The 20,848-nt window shown below is 41.7% G+C and overlaps 2 protein-coding genes across 2 annotated transcripts in view; both read right to left on the bottom strand.

Moving 5' to 3' along the window:
• Positions 1–20,848, bottom strand: part of aacs (acetoacetyl-CoA synthetase) — a 302,245-nt gene that overhangs the window by 95,897 nt on the left and 185,500 nt on the right. The window lies entirely within an intron of this gene.
• si:dkey-215k6.1 (transmembrane protein 132D) overlaps positions 1–20,848 on the bottom strand; it is a 346,463-nt gene that overhangs the window by 213,623 nt on the left and 111,992 nt on the right. The window contains exons 2-3 of the mRNA XM_033972623.2: positions 9,909–10,333; positions 8,504–9,075 (exon numbers count right to left, since the gene is read on the bottom strand). Coding sequence (XP_033828514.2) covers positions 8,504–9,075; positions 9,909–10,333 — 997 coding nt within the window. The remainder of the gene's footprint in view (positions 1–8,503; positions 9,076–9,908; positions 10,334–20,848) is intronic.

Genomic DNA, 20,848 nt, shown 5'->3' with positions numbered 1-20,848 from the left:
AAACACCTGGAGCCGCAAATACTTTTTCACATGTAAAATGAAGATAACACTGTATATTTTTATTTATTTTAATCTTTACGCTTTGTATGAACAGCTATAGTGAGTCGCTGATGAAATCCATGACATTTTGAAATCTTAAATAATCTTTAATTATATAAATAATTAAATAATCTTAACTTAAATCATCCGTGTAGCAAACAGAAAACGCCGTGAGCCTCATCTTTACGTCGCTTTTGAGCTTTGGGAGCGAGTAGGAGCTTAAATACGCGTCGTTTTGGCGGGTGAACCGACAAAAAATATATCATTTTATTTTAAGATTAAGATACAATTAACTACAATTAAAAAAAGAACACAAATAAAATACACTTTAATTAAATACTATTACTATTTCAGCGTATTTTTAAGCATATAAGCCACAGTGTAATAATAATAATAATAATAATAATAATAATAATAATAAAAAACCCAACCCATCTCAGAGTTTTATAAAGTCATTTTACATTCTAGGAGTTTAATTTCATAATATTCGTATTAGCACACGACGCGCGCACAGAATCCGTCCGTAATTCCGCTTCACACTCCGTCCAAATCACATTCTATTGTTACATTTTGCACGCCGATATTACCATAAACTCGTCTGATTCTGATTTTCCCAAACCGCACAGAACCGCAGTGTAAAGACGAACTCCGACCGCCGACCCCTGAGCTCTTTTTATTTGTTAAACCGTCTGACAGGAAGTGGAGAGCGTTTTCTTCCAGGTCTGCGTTTTCTTTCCTTATCCACCTTTTTCCAGAAGCCGCTGCAGTGGAGCTCGATCTTCACGTTGGATTATTTTGCGCGGAGCCGCCGATCGTGACAGGAAATAAGTTCTGAACGGACCGCGGCGCCGCTTTAAAGCCTCGCTGCGGCGTCGACTCGTTGCTGCGCGTAAACACTGAACATCTGACGCGAATCGACTCACTTTACAAACGCATTTTTAGCCACAAACTTTTCCCAAACTCTCCCATGGAAACGAACGCGATTCCAACTTAACCCGGAAGCACCGCGACGACGCAGGACGACCGCGCGGTTTAGCAGCATTCACGACGAAGCGGGCGGGGTGGAATAAGGTCGACAGGACGCGGCTCTCCTGTGTATAGTCCTCATGTGTGAGTGTCGCGCATCGGAGGGCCATAGCAGCTCCGAACGCTCGAGTATCCTCCCCCTAAGACACACTCGACACAGACACAACAACAACAAGACGACATCTCCCGAGTCTCTTCTGCACTTCACTGTAAGACTCATCCTGCCCCCGAGGAACGCCGCTCCCGAACAAAAACATCAGCGCACTTGACTTTCCGCGATCTGAACTAATAGAAAATGTTCCGCAGTATGGCTTTAAACTGATTTATTGTGCGTTTGGTTCAATTATAAGCGTTTTTATTGCTCAAAATAACCTTTAAAAACATGCGCAGGTGCTGGGAGCCGGCTCAAATCTCCCCCTCGTGTCGACGGAGATGCGTTTAAAGCCACATTGACGGACATTTTAGGCGACGGCGGCTCGGTCGGTAGAGCGTTTAAGCGAATCGGTGAACGGTTTCTTGATTTAAAGCGCTTTTGAGAGCTTTGAACGTGGAAAACGCAGCGTTAAAACCAAGCAAAGCAGTAAAACCTCCACGGAAACAAGCTCCTCCCCGCATAAAGTTACATAATAGACCTTTAAATAGCGTCGGAAATGCGACAAATAAAACAGAAAGGACGGCGTGCGGTAGTAGTTCGATCGTTAACCCCATTTTCCACGTCCCTCCCGTTTTAAAATCCGAACAAAACGCAACAAACGCGACGCAACCCTGACGCTATTTAAACCTCCAAACATACGATACAAAAAAAAACCTTCAGCGTTTCATTTTTGAATTATTTAGAGTGCCGTTTCTGAGAAGTGGAAGAATTAAATATATTTCGAATGCAGCAATTATCTGTCATCAGGAAAGACACGAGCAGAAGAAACGTCGCCGTGAAAAGACAGGCAATTGTATAAACGCTGCACTAAAACCACATTGACTAAAATATGGATGTAATTGTATTTTTATTCATAAATGATGGGAAGGAAAAGCAAAATTATGTGTTTCATTGTTGCTGGAAAATAAAAGCAGCAATGTGCACGGTAAGTAATAAAACGTAATGGATCTCAGCTTCTGTCAAGGTTTTCATAAAATGTTTTCTCTCTGTCGGTAATGCACTTTCTGAGGCGCAGGAGCCGTAACGCCGAGGCCCAAATTAAGGATATAGGCCCATAAAACATTGGAAAAGTTGGCGAGTGTAATGTGGAGTCGAAAAAAATGTAAAATCTAAGAGTTTGATTCATTTAAGGCGACGTGAGGAAAATGATGTCACTGCTCTGTGCGCATCATCAACTTTAAAATAAAACATCTAAAAAATACAACCGCCAAAGTTCACGGACTAGTTGAAATGCTGTCGTTATGATGGGTAAAGGTGCACTGTGGAATTTTTCTTGCTTTGCGTCGTGGGTTCCGCAGTACGGCATTAATTTGATCTATCTCCATGGCGACGAACAGGACGCAGCTCTCACTTCAGATTCACAGAGCGGCAGGACGGATCTGTTTAATGACATACTGTGGAATATTCTTGGCAAAGTGAAAGTGTATCTATGGAGACGAGCACATAGAGGACTCACAAATAGAAAAGTTACATAAAGCAGCTTTAGTTGTGGATTCTCATATTGTTTTTTTCCTTTTTTTTGCTCAGATTTGTATTTGACCTGCTTTTGTCCACATCAAGTCAGATTCTCTTTTCACACATACTCTTATTTATTTATTCTGGACTAAACCAGGACTAAACCAGGTCTAAAGCGGGACTAAACCAGGACTAAAGCGGGACTAAACCAGGACTAAAGCAGGACTAAACCAGGACTAAACCGGGACTAAACCGGGTCTAAAGTGGGACTAAACCAGGACTAAACCAGGACTAAAGCGGGACTAAACCAGGACTAAAGCAGGGCTAAACCAGGACTAAACCAGGACTAAAGCGGGACTAAAGCAGGACTAAACCAGGACTAAACCAGGACTAAACTGGGACTAAACCGGGTCTAAAGTGGGACTAAACCAGGACTAAACCAGGACTAAACCGGGACTAAACTGGGACTAAACCAGGGCTAAAGCGGGACTAAACCAGGACTAAAGCGGGACTAAACCAGGGCTGAAACGGCACTAAACCGGGACTAAACTGGGACTAAACCAGGACCAAACCAGGACCAAACCAGGACCAAACCAGGACTAAACCAGGACCAAACCAGGACTAAACCAGGACTAAACCAGGACAATCAGTGTTTGAGTTTTGTTCAGTTTAAATCTGGATCATTCTCCCTGAAGATGTGACTCAGGCCTCGACTTTGACTCAGTTTAAATCCAGACTCAAACTGTTGTTTATCTGTGACTGAGGTTTTTACTCTGCACTTTTCTCCTTTAATATTTATTTTATGATTATTTACATTTCAATTTGTGGTATTGTGACTTTAATGTCTTTTTTTTTGTAAAGCACTTTGAATTACCTCACGTACAAACTGTGCTTTACAAAAAAACTCACCTTTATTTGTCTTTATTTGTCAGGGACCGTGTACAAATTAATTAATCTCACAAAAGAGAAGATTATTTGTACCAGATTTAGCTTCTGTTAATTTTCCCGTTTGGTTCCTGAGCAGGTGAACACACATTAAAACACACACTTCAGTCCGATTACATTATACGATTACATTAAGTGTTCATCATTGACATTAGCAGGAAAATACAATAAATGTCGCTAAATGTCCAGTACGGCGTGTTTCCTACAGTCCAAACACATAAATAAATCAATTACGTGCAGGTTTTTACAGTGAAACGGAACAATACAGATAAACTAAACTGATGTGGACACGTTTGATGATCTAAAACGTACAATTATTCAAATCTACACACAGTTTTTAAGAGTCTGGAGCTGATTCTGACGGTTTGAAATAAAAAAAAAGAGACTGAGCAAAGGCCGAGGATCTTTCTGGTTCACGGACCGAGCAGATCGAGGAGTTTGTTCGGAAGAAAGTTTAAGAATAATATAATAAAAACTAACCCAAGTCAAGTCGTTTTTACATTCTAGGAGTTTCATTTCATAATAGTCGTGTTAGCGAGCAACAAACACGCAAAACTCGTCCGTAATTCCTCTTCACACTCCGTCCAAATCATTTTCTATCTTATTTTATTATATTATTTCCACGGCGATAGAAAGTGACTCGAGCTCGACGCCGGCGGAATCTACGACGACGCGTCCTCTACACAAAACCCTCACCGCTAATTGACAAGAACGGCGTGAATCTGTGTCAGCGAACAAGCTTCCGTGACGGGCGATACGGGGAAAGCGGCCTGCTCCGATTTGGGGGAAAAGCGCGTTTAACCGACTCCGAAACAAAAAAAGGAGGAGGTACGGAAGAACGGCTCCCGATCTCGCTGCCGTCACGCGTCACCGTCTCCCTCCTCTCGCTCTTCTTTCGCCGCGTGTCCCTCCATCTCGTGAGCAGTTTATCATAATCACATCAGGTGCGAGTGACGGAGCACACTTAAGGCGTATTATTGCACGCACACACACACAGACGCACACACAGACGCACACGCAGACGCACACGCAGGGGCCCTCACACGGCTCAGGCATCCACTTAAGGCTTATTACACGTCTAACAGGGAATCCAACATGGGAGATTATCCTGGAGGCTGTGCACTGGGGCAGGGGCCAAGAGCTGCAGGGGGACCCCACACGAGCAGGCGGCAGGAGAGACCGAGTAAAACGGCTGATAAACGACAAACACGGAGCGGAAAATGAGTCTGAAAACCAACAAACTAACTTTTATAATGCGGTTTAGACATGATTTGGTCAAAATAAGTTGTTCTGATGCTGCTGTTTTATATATTTTCTACCTATAACTATTTTATTTTATTTTTTAAGCATGTCTTTTTTAACTTTGTGCATGCCCTTGTTTGTATTTGTAATTTATTCAGTGTGTTTTATGTTGCACTTTATCACCAAAGTAAGTTCCTGTTCACAAACGACGGCAATAAAAGTCTGAAGATTCTGAAATTAGGGGCGTCAAACTCATTTTTACGAAGGGCCACATCAACAAAATGGTCACTCTCAACGGGCCAGATGTAACTAAGATAAATGTCAATATGTTTTTATCTTGTTAATTAAGCGTTTCTATATTTATTACTTATCCAAGTTTCAAATATTCCACATGGATTTGCATAGACATGAAAAAATGTCTGTTTAACGGTGTATCTAATGACAAACTGACATTTTAAAACAGTCATACCTTTTAATTTACTTTGTCGCGGGCCACATAAAATGACGTGGGCGGGCCGCATTTAGCCCACGGGCCTTGAGTTTGACACACGCGCTCTAAATGAACCCGTTTCAACCCATCGGACGCAACTGCGAGCAACAAAAATGATTTAAAGTTACAACCTGCGGCTTATATATGTACAAAATTGATCTTTTCAAATTTAGCTGGTGCAGCTTATATTCAGGAGCGCTCTATAGTCTCAAATTTACGGTACTCTTAAGAGCCTCTTTTTGTTAAAATTATCCACTGAGTAAATTCTAAAGTTTGGTTTTAACTCACAGAATCCTGCAGATGATGTGAAACCTCCAGAAAGTTCTACAATTTTAGTCTTATTTGTGAATTAAATGTAAAAATCTCCTAAAAACCAGCTGATACGGACACTAGCCACTAAAGCTAATGCTAAATGCTAATGCTATTCGTGTTTTTCTACTGATGTGATGAGTTAATGAACAAATAAAAGAGATTTGTCATTTCTGTGCGACTTTAACAGGAAAAAACTTTGAACCCAGCACCTGTTGTCTTTTAATAAGTAGCGGTTCTGAATGTCTTGTGTTAGTCATCGCAGGTGGGAGGCCAAGAATAACTCTCCATCTTAGGCTTTTATATTATGTAACCTGAAGAATTTTTATCATCCAGCAATTACTCTGGATGAACTAGCAAAAGGTTGAGAAAGTGCAGTTGTAATATAGAGTTCACTTCAGAGAGCAGTTTTTAAACCGTGTCGCCGTGTGAACAGACGGAGGAGCGCCGCCGCGGATCACGTGATCAACCGTCCTCCTGAGATTTGACCCTGAAATCGGCCCGATCGCAGGCCACAGAGCGAGCGGCCAGGCGGGCGTTTGAAGAAGGATAATTACTACTTTTCTGACAAGTACTGCAAAGGCAAGAGGATTTTTCATCTTTTTTTGGGATCATTTTTTAATCAAGTGTCGACTCCATCTGCAGTTACATAAGTTACAGTTTGATTATATTTACCCTTTTTTTTAAAACCTCACACTGCCCAATTGTTTTTCCCCAAATCCCCTTTTGATGGGCATAGACAAAAAACAAAACAAAAAAAAACAACAAAAAAAAACCCAACAACAATAAAGATAAATAAAAATAACAATAAAATAACAATTAAAAAACAAATAAATAATAATAATAATAATAATAATAATAATAATAATAATAATAATAATAATACAAAATCATGCCTAACAGTCCAAAGGATTATATAAAAAATGATAAAGAATTATATTTGTTATGTTAAAAAAAAAAAAAAAAAAAAAAAAGGTGCACATTAACATTTGAGAGAAAACTGACATGGACTGAAACTGAAACAAGACGCCCACCTGTTTGAGAGTGTGTGTGTGTAAAGGTCTAAACTATGAGGCACAAAAGGATTTTTCTATTAAAATACAGGATATTTTGTTACAAGTGTTAAGACAGAACAGAACATCCAGAACATCCAGAACATCCAGAACATCCAGAACATCCAGAACATCCAGAACATCCAGAACATCCAGAACACTGCTGCTCGGGTCAGGACTAGAACCAGGAAGTACAAGCACATGTGTCCTGTGGCTCCTGTGGCTCCTGTGGCTCCTGTGGCTCCTGTGGCTCCTGTGGCTCCTGTGGCTCCTGTGGCTCCTGTGGCTCCTGTGGCTCCTAAACCAGGACTAAACCAGGACTGAACCAGGACTGAACCAGGACTGAACCAGGACTGAACCAGGACTGAACCAGGACTGAACCAGGACTGAACCAGGACTGAACCAAGACTCAACCAGGACTGAACCAGGAGTAAACTGGGGCTGTTTATCTATGCATATGACTGAAAAGGGGTTTATTCTGCACTTTTCTCTTTTAATGTGCATGTTATGATGATTATTTATGCTTTGATTTGTTGTGTTGTGATTTTAATGTCTTTTTTATTCTGTGTAGCTCTTGTGTACCAAGTGCCTTTTAAAGCAGAGGACATTTCATTATCTAAATCAGCCTTTCCCAAACTCTGCTGTGGCCCCCATCGATGTGAAGATCACACAGGGCTCCTTCAATAAGTTTTTACACCACATATAAACGAATATGTAATGATTTATGAGTTAAAACTAAACATTCCTGTGGGTTTAGTGCTAAAATAAAGAAATCCTTACGTTCAGCTAACTAACAAACCTACAGTGTGAGATCGTACGTTATCCCCGTGATGGAGGAGCAGACGTGACCCTCCGTCGTCACGTCTGAATGAAGTGATTTGGACATTTGTGTTTTGAGTAAAGCAGGACTGGGTTTTTTTTGGCACCTTCCTCTCGAGCGTTGACCCTTTCCCTGTTTCTCATTCTCAGTGGTTTCTTCTGCTCTCCTCCTGATGAATATTCAGGAGGTGTTATTTGCATTTGTGGCTCCTGAAAGAGGCCGGGTACACAAAGGTGACAGGCATCAGGCTCAGGAGGCGGCAGTGTTCCGAGATGAGACGGGAGAAGAAATACCCAAAAGATGAAACGAAGGGAAACCAGAGAGGGAGGAGTGATGAATGGTGACAGAAAGACAGCCAGACAACAAGAAAAATGTAAGTGTTAACGCAGCACTGTGTAGGATCTTGGCCTCGGAATAACGCCTTCAAACGCCCACGTCAATCTATGGAATATTATTTCCCTATACAGAGCTCGCACAATCACATTTAAAACCCCGTAGAACTCAGAAAACGGTATTTACTCTCCTGCAACGTCAGCTTATATACCTGCCACATGTTGCTAATAGCAGCATTATCTGTACAAATCTGTAAGAACAGCCTAAAGGTACACTATGGAACTTTTCTGGTGGAATATTTGCTCGCCTGGAGTGTTCTACCGGCAAATTACTACGCCATTAAACTGAGCGATCTTCAGAGACAAGCAGGTTATCTCAGAGCAAGGTACACGTCAGAATTTTGTGCAGAAGCGACCCTGCTCTTTGCAAGAATACATGTTTTTTTTTTCCGAGTAAAAGCCTTATTGTGGAACTTTCTCAGCGAAGCAATGCGTCTACATGAAGATTAGCAAGTCATTATTAGACGTAGACGCCATTTCTGCTCATATTCTTGTCAAAAAATGAGTGAAATCGATATCAAGCAGAGGTTTAACCCGCCAGAGCCATGTTCCGCGTCTGTAAAACGTTTGCGTTCGTACCTGAGCGTGAACTGTTCCACGGCGGAATCTGTCTTCATGAAAACGCCGAATGACACCATCCGTCCGAGCCGAATGGGACTGGGCGGCACCACAATCTCCACATTCTCATCCAGCCTCAATCTGTCTCCTTTAGCCGCGACAGGCCCCACGGACAACGCAACAGAGCCAATCTTCTGAAAGTCCTGCAGTCCTCCTTCCACCAGAGGGCTCCACTGTCCCCCCAGGCCCAGCCCTAGCCCCCCAAGCGGCCCCACGTTCGGGCTTTTCCACGGCTCGTTCACGACGGAAGGGCATTCTGGGCCTAAGCCGTCCGCCGGGATGATGGTGTAGTAGATGTCCACCGAGGGGAGGGAGACTTCGGGAGGACGTCTTCGCACTATCGGAGGTGTGAACCAAGCCGGGGGGATCTCCAGACGCACCACGCACAGGCCAGATGATCCCAGCAGCCGGCAGCCCGAGGAGGGGGAGGAGTCGGTGGGGTCTCGCACGGCCACGGCGCGAACGCACGGGAGGAGGTTCAGGGGGATGCGTTCGGGCTCGTCCCAGCGCCGTCCCACCAGGTAGAACAGGACCTGGGGACAGAGTCAAAGCGTTTGATATAATCTGAGTGTTTTATTATATGAAACACACGTGCACGGCGTTAGACGAGTAGATACAGCTTTAGTGCATCATTAGCAACATTAGCTCTGTTTGTAGAGTGTTGTCGTTGTGCTGCCGTTGTGTCCTTGGGCAAGACGCTTAACCCTCCTCACCCCCAGTGTCTCTGTGCACTGGTGTGTGAATGTGTGTGTGAATGTGTGTGTGAATGGGTGAGTCGTTCCTTAATGTAAAGTGCTGTGAGTGACTTGAAGGTGGAAAAGTGCCGTATAAAAATTTGACCATTTATCACACGTGTCAAACTCAAGGCCCACGGGCAAAATGTGGCCCGCCATGTCATTTTATATGGCCCACAACAAGGTCAATTAAAAGGTACGACTGTCCTAAAATGAGATAGCAATTTATACAGCCATATTTTTTACATACATAGACAATATTTGTAAACTGAATAAGTGATAAACTAGTACATTTATTTTACTTTTCATCTGGCCTTTTGAGAGCGACCGTTTTCCTGATGTGGCCCTGATTTACCATCATAACACATTTTCAACTAAAATCGGACTAAAACTTTAAGTAGTAGATAAAATAATGTTAAGAAAATGCTGGTTTGTGTTTTTTTTGTTGAAAAATATAACTAAAAATTGTCTACATCCTCACAAATTCATAAGATGCAAATAAAATACAAAAGGTGACACACAAGTAAAATATAACTTCTTATAAATTCAAGTATTAACCTCAAATATGGGGCCTTTCTAAATCAATTTACCCTAAACTTTATTTGCAGTAGTGTTGTAGATTTTCCACAGACCTGTATCCATGGCCGCGTGGATCCCACTTTCGACATCACGATGTGACCTTTCACCCTCCAGTTGAGCGTCACTTGATTGGTCACGAGGCTGAGATGAGGCGGGGCTCCCTGCAGCAGCTCCACGGGGATGGGCTGTTCGGCGCTCAGGTTGGCGTAGCTGCAGTTGACGGTGGGCAGGGCGTGGGGCGCGCTCACGCCCGCCTCCAGCTGGTGCAGGAAGAACGGCTCCGAGCGCGACGACAGGCTGCCGTTCCTCATCACCTCCTGATTGGCCTCTCGCAGGAAGAAGGCGGACTCTGCCCCGTTCAGCTGGCACTGCGCCGGGAGGTAGGTGGGGAGGGAGGAGGAGAAGCGCGGCGGTGGGACGTCCTGACCCGGTCCGAAGCCGCCTCCTCCTGCCGCCGCCACGGCCGCACTCTGGAACGCTGAAGAGAGGACGGAGGGCAAAGGTCAAATGTACTGAATAGCATACAGAGGTCAAAGCGTCGTTTACAGGATGACACTCAAAACAGTCTGATTATGAAATTAGTACAGGAGCAAAGAATACTCAAGTAAAAATATCACATGAACAAGTCTGCTTAAAAGTACAGATACAGGAGCAAAGAATACTCAAGTAAAAATATCACATGAACAAGTCTGCTTAAAAGTACAGATACAGGAGCAAAGAATACTCAAGTAAAAATATCACATGAACAAGTCTACTTAAAAGTACAGATACTGGAGCAGAGAATATTCAAATAAAAGTAAAAATATCACCTGACAAAGTCTACTTAAGTAAAAGTACAGACAAAAGCAAAAAATACTCGAGTAAAAGCAAAAATACCACATGAAAAAGTCAATTTAAGTAAAAGTACAGGCAAAAAAGCAAAAAATACTCAAAAGGAAAACTATCACATGCATATTTAAGTAAAAGTACAGATATTGGAGCAAAAAAATACTCAAGTAAAAATATAAAAAAAAAAAAAAAAAAATCTACTCAAGTAAAAGTACCAGTTGAAAAATGTACTAAAAAGTACCACTGATTTTGACGTTTTATAAAGCTTCAGATTTTGATACAAATTTGAGCAAAACTTTGTTCAACAGAAACAACTGAATCAATCATGTTTTTTCCTAATGGTTTTTATGTTTTAATTTTTGTTTGATCAAATTATGATCGTGTTAAAAATAAACCCTCAGCCTTTTCAGCAGGTCTCACACAATAACAAAAGTACTTTTACTTTTTAGCCCTGTTAAAAATATAGTGGAGTAGAAAGTACAGATACTGCTCTCAAATGTACTCAAGTAAAAGTAAAAAGTACAGATACCTAAAATTTAGACTTAAATACAGTACTTCACTCCTTTTACATCATTACGTTCCACCGCTTATATTAAGAAAATGGTTCCAAAAAAAAAACAAAACAAAAAAACAGCTTTCAGTTTAAAAAAGTATAGATGATTGTTTATTGTTCAAAACGCTCTGTTCCACCTTGTGACATCATGAAGTGGCAGCTTTCAATTTAACCGCTATATTTTTACCTTTAGTTCAGTCGAAAGTGACAACTCCAGACGCTGAAATGATCCAAATGATTCTATAAATGAAGGTGTGTGGAGTTTAAAAACACAGCGGAGCACTTCCTGTATCGCCACATGATGACATCACAAGGTGGAGTTTGCAGGGTTTGCGCGGTTACACGTGCGAACGAAACAAAACGCAACTCCAGGTCCGTGTGTGACGAGGAAACAGAACAGATCAGAACGTCGCGTCTGAAAACAAAAACACCGCTGCCTTTTGTTAATTTCCTTTCACAATTACCACGTTGCTCCAAACACAATTAGCACAACCGAGTGTAACGCAAAACTTAATCTGCCTTTTCGCTAATAAACCGTTCGTAGTGGCGTCGCGCGGCTCCGTCACTGACCTGTGAAATGAATTGGCTCGGTGCACAATGTAATCTAAACACAGGCGTGCGTATATCAGCTTTTTCTCATAAATTCACACATGCATTACGAGCCGCTGACACAGGCGTACGCCGCGCTGCTCCGCGTTTCCACACTTTCCCCAACAACGGCGGATATAGGCATAAACACATCGCCGCTAAGAAGTCTGCGATTGTGAATGTGATAGCCTCAGCAACCCGGCGCACCCGGCCTTAATGCATCACACATTTTAAATCCTCCATTCAAAATGCATTACACCGCCGCGCACTGTATATATATTTATAGAAATGGCTTATTGCTCTTTGGGAGTTTCTTTACATACATTTACATGCAGCTGTGCGATTCCAAACACTATTGTGACTTTGGAGGGGGTTTCGTGTTTTTTTTGTTGCCGTTGCGTCTCATTTTCTAAGGGCAGAGGAGGCCACGAGGTGATTTCGGTTCTTGTTTTTCTTCTGATGTTCGACGCAGCGTTATGTTCTACGGGGTATTCACGACTCGTAAACTAAAATGTCCCAGAAAGACCATAAATAACAATCTGATATCACACATCACCATTTCTCGTTCACGTTACGCTCATTGTAGTTTTAACCGTTTCGTTTCCACGTTCTGTGACGTACAAGATGTTTCTGTGAATGTTTTCTGTTTACAAAAAGGGTGGGTGTGTTGGTTAAAGCTGCGCCACACGACCAGAAGGTCACGGTTATCGTTCTGAGGTCATTTAGTTGTAAGGAGTGAGTGTGAGAGCTGTGGAGTGAGATGAGTGTGAGAACTGAGAGGAGTGACAGATGAGTGTGAGCTGTGAGGAGTGAGACAGATGAGTGTGAGAGCTGTGAGGAGAGACAGATGAGTGTGAGAGCTGTGGAGGAGAGACAGATGAGTGTGAGAGCTGTGAGGAGAGACAGATGAGTGTGAGAGCTGTGGAGGAGAGACAGATGAGTGTGAGAGCTGTGGAGGAGAGACAGATGAGTGTGAGAGCTGTGGAGTGAGATAGATCAGTGTGAGAGCTGTGAGGAGTGAGACAGATGAGTGAGAGCTGTGAGGAGTGAGACAGATGAGTGTGAGAGCTGTGAGGAGAGACAGATGAGTGTGAGAGTTGTGAGGAGTGAGACAGATTAGTGCGAGAGCTGAGGAGTGAGACAGATGAGTGTGAGCTGTGAGGAGTGAGACAGATTAGTGCGAGAGCTGTGAGGAGTGAGACAGATGAGTGAGAGCTGTGAGGAGTGAGACAGATGAGTGAGAGCTGTGAGGAGTGAGACAGATGAGTGAGAGCTGTGAGGAGTGAGTCAGATCTGTGAGAGCTGTGAGGAGTGAGACAGATGAGTGAGAGCTGTGAGGAGTGAGACAGATGAGTGAGAGCTGTGAGGAGTGAGACAGATGAGTGAGAGCTGTGAGGAGTGAGTCAGATCTGTGAGAGAGCTGTGAGGAGTGAGACAGATTAGTGCGAGAGCTGTGAGGAGTGAAAGTGTGAGAGCTGTGAGGAGTGAGACAGATGAGTGAGAGCTGTGAGGAGTGAGACAGATGAGTGAGAGCTGTGAGGAGTGAGTCAGATCTGTGAGAGAGCTGTGAGGAGTGAGACAGATGAGTGAGAGCTGTGAGGAGTGAGACAGATGAGTGAGAGCTGTGAGGAGTGAGACAGATGAGTGAGAGCTGTGAGGAGTGAGTCAGATCTGTGAGAGAGCTGTGAGGAGTGAGACAGATTAGTGCGAGAGCTGTGAGGAGTGAAAGTGTGAGAGCTGTGAGGAGTGAGACAGATCAGTGTGAGAGCTGTGAGGAGTGAGACAGTGTGAGAGCTGTGAGGAGTGAGACAGATGAGTGAGAGCTGTGAGGAGTGAGTCAGATCTGTGAGAGCTGTGAGGAGTGAGACAGATCAGTGTGAGAGCTGTGAGGAGTGAGACAGTGTGAGAGCTGTGAGGAGTGAGACAGATGAGTGAGAGCTGTGAGGAGTGAGTCAGATCTGTGAGAGAGCTGTGAGGAGTGAGACAGATGAGTGAGAGCTGTGAGGAGTGAGTCAGATCTGTGAGAGAGCTGTGAGGAGTGAGACAGATGAGTGAGAGCTGTGAGGAGTGAGACAGATGAGTGTGAGAGCTGTGAGGAGAGACAGATGAGTGTGAGAGTTGTGAGGAGTGAGACAGATTAGTGCGAGAGCTGAGGAGTGAGACAGATGAGTGTGAGCTGTGAGGAGTGAGACAGATTAGTGCGAGAGCTGTGAGGAGTGAAAGTGTGAGAGCTGTGAGGAGTGAGACAGATGAGTGAGAGCTGTGAGGAGTGAGACAGATGAGTGAGAGCTGTGAGGAGTGAGACAGATGAGTGAGAGCTGTGAGGAGTGAGTCAGATCTGTGAGAGAGCTGTGAGGAGTGAGACAGATTAGTGCGAGAGCTGTGAGGAGTGAAAGTGTGAGAGCTGTGAGGAGTGAGTCAGATCAGTGAGAGCTGTGAGGAGTGAGACAGATCAGTGTGAGAGCTGTGAGGAGTGAGACAGTGTGAGAGCTGTGAGGAGTGAGACAGATTAGTGTGAGAGCTGTGAGGAGTGAGACAGTGTGAGAGCTGTGTGGAGCCAAATGGGAGCAGTTCTGATTTGGGAACTGTAAGGAATGAGTCAGGAGCAGGTCTGATATGAGAACGGTGAGGAGTGAGCCAGTGTGAGAAATGTGAGGAGTGAGTTAGGAGCAGGTCGGATTTGAGAACTGATCAGTGTGAGAACTGTGTGGAGTCAATCAAGAGCAGGTCTGATATGAGAACTGAGTCAGTGTGAGAACGAGAAAGAGTGAGTCAGGAGCAGGTCTAGTATGAGAAGTGTGTGGAGTGAGTCGGTGTGAGAGCTGTGTGGACCCAATGAGGAGCAGGTCTGATGTGAGAACTGTAAGGAGTCAATCAGCGACGTAAGAAGTGTGTCGAGTTTGCATGTTCTCCTCGTGTCTCCTCGGGTTTATCCACAGCCTCCTCAGATCAGGACAAAATCTCTGTCTGATCTGTTCTTCTCTGTTTAACTTTTACTGAAAAATAAGGCACTGAACCATCGCATATTAAACACACAGATCACATTAGGTTTCACTTCTGAAGCACTTCATTAGGTTTTATTTCATATTCCCTCCGTCTCACACATCCTGAGCGAAGACCTGAATTCAAATCCGTGTTTACATCCTTGAAATCGTCTTGGGAAAGATTCGGCGCGTGCGAGTTTTAAAGTAAACAATTTCAAAACGTTACAAACATTTGACGCCATTTCCATTATGACACTCTGAGGACCCCACGGTGGCACAAACCGCTCGCACGCCGATGTGGGACAGCGAGTAGTCCTGGGGTAGCCGAGTGTGAAAATATAATGAGGGAGGGACGGCGTGGCGCTGTCTGGGGCGCGGCAAAAACGGAGGCAAAACTTCACAAAAAATAATGGCAGCGGAAAAAAAAAAAACAGGAGCTCAGTGCAGCACGGATAAACAGGCCGGGTTTGGTTATGGGGCAATGGACATGGATGAATACGTTAAAGCGGGAAAGAGGAGACGAGGACGGATGGACGGATGGATGGACGGACGGATGGACGGAGTTTGTCCTTGGGATGAGACACGCAAAAAACGAAAGAACAGAAAAGACACAGCACAGTCATTTTTTTACAATTCACACTCTGACTGCTGAATACTATTTGCAAACTTGTTTACGGTCTGAAACTTTCAAAATGGCGACAGCGAGGAAGACGGAGCGCACATACATCTGCTCAACGTGTTTTTAAGACATATTTTTGGTGTATATTTCTGAGGAATTCGCAAAGAAAACACAACTTCTTTTTCGTTTTAACCCTCTAATGCATGAATTATGAAAGTGTTTTCATTCTTCTCATGAAACCACATTGTGAACTGCCTGTAAAAATGATTTAACTTGTGTTCTATTGTAAATATACAAACACGTGTTTCTTTTTATGCTTTGAAAAACATTTCAACACTGTTTAGGTGCAATGTTTAGGCCTGAATAAGAAAAACAACCAGAGGAAATTTACTTGCAGTTACACCGCCTGACCACTGAATTGACCTCAATGGAGCGTGGCAGCAGAGAGCACTCCAGAGGCTCCACCACATAAACCAATGCATTAAAGACAAAGTTGTTTTAGTAGCTGTCCACTGCAGTGACCGCTGTGCACCAGAGGGTTAATAGATTCTTTTTCCAGACTAAGGTTGTGGGAGCCAAGTTTTGGTTCATGTTTAGTAATACATGCTAATTCAGATCGTTGATGTTTTAATGTTAATAAATTATGTTTTTTGCTAATATTTCATTTATATGTATGGGCTATATTTGATTTATGGCATTAATGTTGATTTGAAAGTATTTTAGGATTGCCATTGTTTAAGTTACATAAATATGTTACCGTCGCTTTAAGAGCGAAAAGGCCGCGCACTGTGAAAAATTGGCTAGTTGAGGCAGAGCGTAAGGACGGGGCCAAATGTTTTTTTACCGTAGTATTGTTTGTTTTTGAGAATAACTTCATTTAATTGCTATGTAAATATATTTTGCTGTGAATTAAAAGGTTTTTTTGCAACTCTTTTTACATCGTAGTCCAGAGCAATTTATTTTTCCGTCGTCACGTGATGTTTCTGTGACACGTACGAGCGCAAATGTAACGTTAAATGTGAAATGTAAACGTATAGCGCAGTAAAATATACGTCAGGGAAACAGGGAGGGGCTTTCAGATCGTGGAAAAAGGAACATAAGACAGAATGTGAGAAGGAAAAAAAACACAAAACAGAACAGGAACAACTCAAATCGGACAATTCTGAACACTGGAGAAGAAAGAGGCACGTTATGGACCAAGATGGAGGACTACAAACATCGTCGTGGATTAAGGAGGAGCTAAACTGGACTATAAACCGGGACGAGGGGGTGTTTTACTCTCACACACCTGGGATACTCTCGGACTGCAGGTGGCGCTGTCGTCCTGCCTCCATCGGTAGAAAAACAGCGACAAAACTCATTTAAATCGGCTCATCGTCTCAACATTATGAAAACACTCAATAGTGAGGAAACGAAACTGTCAGGTGTGAAACAAACTAAAACTTGGGCTGAAAAAAAGAATCTATTAAAATAAATTAACAAAAACCAGATGGACCTCACTGGACCAAAGACAACGTTTGTGAAATGTTTGGACTGTGATTTCAGCAGACGTGGACGAACTACTCAATTTTGTTACTTGAAAAAATCTACTGAAGTAAATGTGTTTAAGTACCTGTGCAAAAAAGTACTTCAAGAGCAAAAAGTAAAAGTATTTCACACAGTATTTAGCTCATTTTAAATGTTAAATGTCGTGATATTGATTCAAAAATGATGCATATTTTGGTGAACAGTAACAATAAGAATCATAAGTCTTTATTTTTCTCATTAATTTTGTGTGTTTATTTTTGTTTTGCTTAAATTCGAAGCTTGAACTCGAAAACTTTAGTCAGGATCAGTCATGTTTACGCGAACATGGTAAAAATGGCCACACCACAGCAGAATTATATAACTATATTCTATAACTATATATAACTAACTATATTCACACATTTGTCATCAATATTCAACTAAACACTGAGCAAAACTCTCACAGGTTTGTTTTGTTTAATCTTTTAGTTCATCTGCCTTTAATTTAAACACCACACATCTGTTACTTTAAAGATATTTGGCTAAATTTATACATTTCAGTAACAAACACTTCTGTTCTTACCTGAGCCTCCACATGGTCCAGACACAGAGGGGGCGTGGCCTGTGTCGGCCATTTTAAAGCCTTGGGCGTGGTCGTGGGCCGGACCATGTGGAGGGAGAACTGAAAACTGCTTTAAGTTTTTTTGTTTTTGTTTGTTTGTTTCACTATCTTTGTGTGTTTTGTTTGGATGTTTAAGTGTTTTATGTTTAAACACTTTTAGTTTCTCATAAATTTGCAGCTGATGTTGATCCTGCTAAAGTTAAACCTGTGACGTCGATGGTATTTACCTGGGGGAGGAGCTTCTGTTTAGGAGACTATTTAAGTCTTTCAGGGGCTTCAGTTTAGTTGTTTGTACGTGGTTGTTTGGCAGATTTAATTTAAGATACTCATGTTCTTTTTTCGTGTGAACAGTTTGTTATTTACTTCTGTCCAACAAAGTCGTCTTTTAACCTCCTGGGACCTGGCGTCATCAAATGTGGACAACGTATTTTGGGTTGTCTAGGCCACAATGCAAAATTTTAGAAGAACAACAACAACAACAGTGCAAAATATGTTCAATTCATAATATTTTTAAGAGTTTAGAATGTTCTGAATATACAAATGTATTTTTTGTAAAGGCAGATGTCTCCTGCACGTCTGAACAGCTCTACAAATGAGCCACATTGTTAAAAGAAGCATCATTGTTTTTACTCAGGACAAATTTTTCTGTATTCAGGAACTTAATAAAGAGTTTTTTTTTTCCAACTCGTTATTCAAATGTTTTATCAAAATAATTCAAACATAAAACTAAAGTCCTCATATGTGGACATCATTTTCCTCACTGTAAAAAGTAAAAGAAACTGTTTTTACATCATCAGGTCCAAATCAGCCCAAATAACAAAGAGAAATGAATAAAGCCACGAAAGAGCTCGGGTTTTAGGAGGTTAAATACATTTTTGTCCAGTAAATATACTTTTACGTGTCAGTCCAGGTAGAAAATGCAGTGTAGAGCAGAAAGTACAGATACTGCTCTCAAATGTACTGAAGTAAAAGTAAAAATCTCCGCTGTAAATTGCACTTAACTCCTGTACTTTCCTACTTTTACTTTGTTCCTTTCCGCTGTTGGATTTCGTGACGCTGCTGTGGTAAAAGTGAATCATAAACGTCCCTTTTGTTTCATTATGATACTGTTTTATTGTCTTTATTCAACAAACAAAACCAGCATGTGGGTGAAAATGTGTTCTTTCTTTTTAGATTTAATGTGCAGTTGTGTCCGTTTAAACAAAAAAGCCTTGACACTATTTGAAGCGTAGTTGATAAAACATTGGCATCGCCGTGTCCAGAGTGTGTCCCGTGGTAAAACAAAGGGTCATAGCACATCATGCATATTGAAATGTTGCCAACATCAATTTTCAGCGTAGTTTATAATCAGGTGAGTGACAGGTAGGTCATGTGGTCAAATACATCAGCACTTTAGCAACTTCTGGACTCTCATCAGCCGGACTTGTCCTTGAGATGTTCGGATGATGAGTGTGTGTCCGTGTACGTGTGTGTGAGTGTGCGTACGTGTGTGTCCGCAGGAGTCGACTGAAGCATATGTCCCGAAGCTGGACAGGGATCTCCAACAGCTGACACGCAATTTACACCCAGATCTGCCCAGACACAGGACGGCGCCCTGCGGTTCACCAAAAGGGTTATTTTATATGAGAGCCACGCTACTACTACTTTATATTTGTGTGTTTTTTTTAATCAAATATGCAGTACAGTTGTCCCTCGCTGATGCATAAATGTTGGGTCGCAGTGTGACTCTGAAGTGCTGTGCGTTTGCAGTTTGTTTTCTCCACCGACAAAACCCACAATGTCGATGAAACGTTCTGAACCGACAAAGACGCCGACGAAGGTTTGAACTTTTGAGAGTTTAACCCTGGAGAAATAAGAACACTTTTCTTTTTTGGAAAATTATGAACAATGCATTAAATTACTGCTATAAGTACACTATAATTTCCACTTTTTTCTATTTATTTTTTTTTTTTACTTTGATTCCCTAATTTAGGATCAGGGCTCAATCTGTCACTAATTTATCCAAAAATAATATAAAACGTACTTCTAGGTTTACTGAGAAGACAATTTTGTTTGGGTAGTTTGGTTTTCCAGCTCAACAAAACCTCATGTGGTCATCCATCTTGTCACTGTGGCTCATTTTAGTTCAATATTCATCCACTAGGTGTCGCTATGCAGGGGTCAGAAGTGGCACTCTGGGCTTTTGAAGTAAAATTTGACATATTTTTTGTTTGTTTGTTCATTTTGGGTAGTTAAACAAGAGAGAAATGTGAGAAAATGTTTATGCCTGTGTGAGAAAAGTGTATAAAGTGTGTGGTGAGGGGTTTTACAGACAAAAACATAGAGAATAACTGTAAAAAATTAAAAAAATACTTGGATACATGGATACATGGATTTCGTCTATTGCAGGTTATTTTTTAGAATGTGATAAACGAGGAAACATTGTACTTTATTACTACTTCATTTTAAACAGTTTGTAGAATCCCAGAGGCGGAAGAAGTACTTAAGTAAAAGTACACAGGGCAGAAAAATACTCAAGTCAAACAATGAAAAAATGTACTTTTAAAAAATGCGTTTAGAAATCTCCTTAACGAGAACAATTTGAAAGTATTTGACACAGTTTTTGAGTCTAATCAAGCTTCAAAACTGTCGTGCTGAATTTTGTTCAACAGAAACAACAGAATCAATCCTTTTTTCTGCCCGTTTTTATTTCTATATTTTTGTTTGGCTCAAAATAGAATATAAACGTGTTAAAAATAAACCCTCAGATTTTCAGCAGGTCTCAAACAGAAACAAAAACAAGACTTTTACCGTACTTTTCAGTCCAAATATAGTGGAGTAGAAAGTACACACACTGCTTTCAGATGTATTGAAGTAAAAGTAAAAAGTATCTGCTGTAAAATGTACATAAGTAAACTAAATCCAAACGTATTCTTCCCTTTTCTACGTATAACGACGACTACAAACCACCTCAAACTTTCTACTAACTTTTCTACTTTCAGGCCTATAATATATGAATGAAATGACATATTGAAGTTTGTTTTTGGTTTTTTTAGTACTTTGAATATGAAGTACATTTGTTCCAACACGTAAATATTGATTTGTACACTGGCAAATAAAAAAGAAAAATTAAAATACATTTACAAATATCGTTTTACGCTTCATAAATTGGTTATTTTACATGTGCAAATCTGAAAATTACGCACTCACGAAAAGTCCGATATCATCAGGCTTTATTTACTCAATTTACCTCGGTATAAATGTATTAAAAGGTGAATAAAGCACATCATAATATCACATAACGATGCCCCGCC

Source organism: Periophthalmus magnuspinnatus, chromosome 9, assembly GCF_009829125.3.
Source record: "Periophthalmus magnuspinnatus isolate fPerMag1 chromosome 9, fPerMag1.2.pri, whole genome shotgun sequence".
Taxonomy (NCBI): Eukaryota; Metazoa; Chordata; class Actinopteri; order Gobiiformes; family Gobiidae; genus Periophthalmus; species Periophthalmus magnuspinnatus.
Note: the sequence above shows the minus strand (reverse complement) of the source record. Positions and strands in the feature narration are given on the sequence as shown.